Source organism: Diabrotica virgifera, chromosome 1, assembly GCF_917563875.1.
Source record: "Diabrotica virgifera virgifera chromosome 1, PGI_DIABVI_V3a".
NCBI classification, from domain to species: Eukaryota; Metazoa; Arthropoda; class Insecta; order Coleoptera; family Chrysomelidae; genus Diabrotica; species Diabrotica virgifera.
The window spans coordinates 201,161,154-201,166,699 of NC_065443.1; the positions used below are offsets into that span (position 1 = coordinate 201,161,154).

The 5,546-nt window shown below is 36.8% G+C and overlaps 1 protein-coding gene across 1 annotated transcript; it reads right to left on the minus strand.

The window, feature by feature from the left end:
- Positions 1–2,401: 2,401 nt before the first annotated feature.
- LOC126892746 (uncharacterized) lies at positions 2,402–4,414 on the minus strand. Its single transcript, XM_050662405.1, has one exon. It carries the CDS (start codon positions 4,412–4,414, stop codon positions 2,402–2,404), a length of 2,013 nt encoding a protein of 670 aa, XP_050518362.1.
- Between the last annotated feature and the right edge of the window lie 1,132 nt (positions 4,415–5,546).

Genomic DNA, 5,546 nt, shown 5'->3' on the forward strand with positions numbered 1-5,546 from the left:
AAGTAAGCTCCATATGCACCGCTCGATAAACTGCACATGTGAACAAGCATATCCACGCTTTTTCACCACTTTTGAGGTATAGTGGACCGGCAAAGTCAACACCTGTGATTTCGAAGGGGACAGCATCTCTTACTCTATCCTCTGGCAACGGAGGTGTTTGTACAACGTAGGGCTTAGAATCGAACCTTTTACAAATTGAACATTTTTTAATAACAGACTTAACAGTGCGTCGGCCACCTAGCAACCAATAATTTTCACGCAGCTGGGCTAATCAACTTTGGGTTCCTATATGACATAAACTTCTATGCTTATCCATAATGAGAGCATGAACAGCGCTATGCTTGGCAGGTAAGACAACTGGAAATCTATAATCTAAGGTATCTTCTCTATTGGCTATTCTTGATTTCAGACGTATTACCCCACTTTTGTCATAAAATGGATTAAGACATTTTATCTTCTCATCGTTCAACCCTTTAAAACTTTCTTGTTGAATTATCTTGAAAATAAACTCTTCGCCTTTGCTCAATTCTTCTACAGTTAATTCACCTTTCATTTTTTGATCTGAATGCTTTAAATTGTAAGCTAGTCTGAAAATATATGCTATCATACGAATAGTTTTGGTAAATTTACTAAAGTAAGATAAGTGCCAAAAATCAACGGGATTTTCATTAACAAGGGTTGTTACCACTTTCTTCTTATATTCTTTAGCAATTTCTTCTTCATTTACCTCCAAAACTTGAGTCGGCCAATTTTCTTTGGGTTGGTATAACCATCTAGGTCCCTCCCACCATTTTGACTCAAAAAGTGTTTTAGGATCACAACCACGAGATGGTAGATCTGCCGGATTCAGCACACCTGGAAGATGGTGCCACTGATCTGTAGAACTTAATTCTCTTATTTCACGAACCCTATTCCAAACAAATGGACCCCACTCATCTTGCCTTTGAATCCAGGAAATGACAGTTGAAGAATCACTCCAAAAATATTTCTCATAACAATCTCCACTGAAGTTTTCTTCTACCTGACTATAAAGCCTAGCTGCAATAGTTGCACCCATTAACTCTAGACGTGGAATGGTTAGCTTTCTTAACGGCGCAACTCTGGACTTCGCAGCTAGCAGGTGTACTGAAACCTTGTCGCCTCTTTTAATTCTACAAAAAACCACAGCTGCATATGCAAGCTGACTAGCATCACAAAAGGTATGAATGCTAGTTTCTTCTGAAGCAGTTCCAAATGATATCCAACGAGGAATCTCAATGTTAAAGAGGTATGGTAACTCAGCAACCCAATGTTTAAACCTATCCGAGACTTCATCACTAACAGGATCATCCCAGGGTGTTTGTTTCTCCCATAACTGCTGTAACAACAATTTAGGTATCAAAGTGGTTGGAGCAGTAAAACCTATGGGATCAAATATTTTTTGTGCCACGGAAAGAAGTTTTCTTTTTGTCACAATGGAAAGATCTGGTTCCAAAGAATCGCTGTTAATTTTCAAAACGTCTCCTTTGGTGAACCACTTAAGACCCAGAACCATTACATAAAAATTATCACTGTCGGAGTTTCCAGAAAACTCCCACCCTCGTAAATCAAACTGCGCATCAGACATTGCAGAAACCGCTTCCCTAATAAAAGTGTTTAAACTCTCTCGGTTGGTCATGCTACAAATGCAATTATCTACGTAGAAGCTTTTGGCTAAACGCTCAATGGTTTCCTGTGAATATTTAGCATTAGGTAAAGAACAATTTTCGAGGCATTTCGCCAGGTGGTAATCAATGGTAGCCCCAAGTAAGAACGGACTACAATTCACACCAAAGACTACTCTTTTGTGTCTTAATACAATTTCTTCACCGTTATCATTGAGCCATAAAAACTTTAAAAATTCGCTATCATTTTTATTGACACTTATTTGCAAAAAAGCCTTCTTAATATCAGAGACAACTCCAATTTCAAATTTACGAAATTTAAGAAGCAAAAGTGGAATACTTTCAATCAGATTTGGTCCCTTTTCAAGGCACTGATTAAGTGAAGGTTTATTTTTCTCTCTAGCTGAGGCGTCAAACACTGGCCTCACAGCGGTCGTAGATCCCTCCTTTAACACAGGTCGATGGGGTAAAAAATGTCCAGTGGTGGAGTCACTATTTGTTTTTTCTATTATTTTCAAATTTTCCCATTCCTGAAATACTTCATTATAACGAGAAAAGAGATTATCTCTTTTGAGCTTCGACACGACCGAATGTAAACGACGTTTTGCCACATTAAAATTAGCTGGTAATGACGGATGCCCTTCCAGCCAAGGAAGTCCAACCTCGTATCTGCCTTCTTGGTTTATGATTACAGTTTGTAAAAATAACTCCTTCGCTGCCAATGCCAATTGCTCCTTGGACTTCTTCTCACTAGGCTCCTAAATCCCCAAAACATCCAACTCCCACAGTTCAGTAATGGATGGATTAACAAATAAACTTAAACAAGTCATATTAGCTTGTGACACTGGGCTTGTATTTGCAGATTTCCCCATTATTGTCCATCCAAAGTATGTTTCAACAGCTACAAGTCCACTAGGTAATATATGACGCCTCCCTGTATAAAAAATGTCAGCAACATTTAACCCCAATAGAAGTTCAATCGGACCACTACCTTCCGTATCAGATAATTCAATATTTAAAGACTTTAATTCCTGAGTCCATGGACCATAAATAGCTGAAGGTATTTCGTTGCAAATATACGACTGATCTAAAACTTCCATATTATAAGTGTAGTCTCCATGACTTGCTAAAACATCATAACAAAAGTGTGTACTATTTGATTCAGTACCTCCAAAAAGACAATGAACGATTTTTTCCCTTCGTTTGGCTTCCAAACCCAAAGCTGAAGCTACAGACTTCAAAAGATACGACCTCTGTGAACCACTGTCAATTAAGGCTCTCACAACACAAGTACCATTAGGACCCTTTAGATTAACTCGAACAGTTTGCATAAAAACATGAGTATGAGTAAAATTACTTAAAGTTTGGTCCTTTGGAGTATTATCAACATTTTGTTTATCTGTCAGATCAGGAAATTTTCTGGTAGAAAGGTTAGGACACATAAGTGGAACATGGGATTTGCTGCATAAAATACATCTTAAACGTGTACGACATTTCCTCGCCTGATGACCCCCCTTCAAACAAAAGAAACATGCCTTATGTTTAGACAAACAATTTTTCTTTTCTTCTAGATTCATTTTCTGTGCCTTAAAACAAGAAGTGCTCTCATGTGCTCCATCACAAAACAAACATTTGACAACATCTGTACTATTTAACAAACCAGCAGCAGTGTAAAATAAAGGTTCCCTCTTGACATTGCGTTTACGAACATGTTCGCTATCAGATTTCAAATTTAAGTTACTAAAATTCTGTGCTAAACCAAAACCATCGCTAGCTAAAGATATTTTTTGTTCATTTTCTACCTCAGATCTCAAAAAACTCATAAGGTTGACTAGTTTCAATTCCAAAGTTGTGTCTTTATTCATATTAGAATTCAAAGAAAGATTTGATCCTAAATTACGATCAGCCGAGCTTGCTGTATTGCAAAAACTAGATCTCTGCCAAATTCTCAAAATATCCTGTGGCAAACAGGATTCAATCAATGGATACAATATTGCGGCATATTTATCCGAGGTTATCCCTAAAGTATCTAAAGCTCTCAACTGTGTTTCAATGCTGTCATATAACAGAGATAATTCTAACTTTTGAGTAGCCATAGAGTTTTCTAAAACTAACTTAAGTAACTCTCTAACATAAATTTCTATCTGAAGATCCTCCCTGCCAAACCTAGCCTGCATGCACTCTATAATCTTTTGATAATTATCAGCTACCATAGGAAAACTTGTAACAAGTTGTCGAGCCCTACTGCCTTCAACAGTTGCTTGTATCAAATATTCTATTTTATCACATTTATCTATGAATGAATCATCATGAATCTTTTTGAACTGTGACCAAAAAGGTAGCCATCCCTTTATATTTCCATCATAACGCTTAAACTGAATAGAGGGCAACTTAAATCTACGCTTACCTTTTAATTCTTCTTCTGAACTTACTGAGTTACCAGAGTCATCAACCACTTTCACTTCATTACGAGCATTTACCAGCCTTTTAAATAACATGTGTAACTCTGTAAACCTCATTTTGTATCCATCGCAGTCTTCCATCTCAGCAAGAAGGTTCTCTTCAGTGGCTTCAACCAACATTTCACTATAAATCTCATTGTCTGCTACCTGTAGTTCAGTATACTTCAATTCAAAACACGTCCAATCTGTTTCAATTGCATCAAAATCGGGCTCACTTCTTTTAAACAAAGAGTACAAACGATTGCCTGCCTTTGTAAAACTTGTTCTCAGCACTTTTCTATGCTTCTTTTTTGCTTCAATCTCAGCCATTTTAAATCTTTAATTTGTTGCCCCTTGGCTGACTGTATTTCTCTCGACTTCACTAAACTGTTTTTTTTCTCGTAAATCAATAATTATGTACGTAAAATACCAACAAAAGTTCCAACAAACTCACGTGTCCTCTGTCACGGTCGCCAAAAATGTTCCACCGTTGCTGAAGTCTACCCGTTATTAGCCGGCCGGAGAAGTTCGGAAGAAATAATACGATATTTCCTTCACCTGAGCTTTATTTTAAGAACTTTACTTTACTTATACAAAAAATACAACAACTGGAAAACGTGAACAACAAACATTTCTGTCTTGAAAAAAGAGATTGGCTTTTTAGGTTATATTAGTCTTCTTCTTTTTTACATAATGCTTCACAGGTGATCCGCGGCGCGAAATCAATCCGAATTTGATTTTCTAACACACCGACCACCGCACCATAAGCCTGATGTCTCACACACTTAAAATGTTTTTAAAGATCATTCATAAACGCATTTACCAAACACTTGATATGGGTATTGAAGAAACCCAATTTGGATTCCGTAGAGGCGTAGGTACCCGTGAAGCTCTCTTTACATTCAACGTACTAATCCAGAGATGCTTGGACGTGAACCAGGATATGTACGTCCAGTGCCGGTTTAACCTAACTTCGGTCCCTGGGCGCTGGAGGTTTAGGGGCCCCCTTCATTGCTATTCGTTGTCAGTTTTTTAACAAGAAAACACATGCATTAACTATAAAGGTTTCTTGTAACATCCATAAAATATTTTTTTAAACAAGCAAGAAGATTAGCAAATGTAGAAAATAATCCAAAAAATACATTTAAAAACATAAATAAAAAACAGAAACAACACATAACAAGCAAAAAAACATATTCTAAAAAATACATAAAGACAAAAATTAGATCACTTTTTTTCTTGACTTGGCATTCGCAAACTGCCATATAATATTATCACAATTCAGTTTCTCCAGTTCTTCATTCTCTATATACAATAGTGATAATGCGTATAGGTTTTCTTGACCCAAATTTGACCTTAAATATGCTTTTATTCTTTTTAAAGCCGAAAAAGACCGCTCGCCTGACGCATTAGAAATTGGTATCGTCAAATAAATTTGCAGTAAAGTTAAAATATTGGGAAA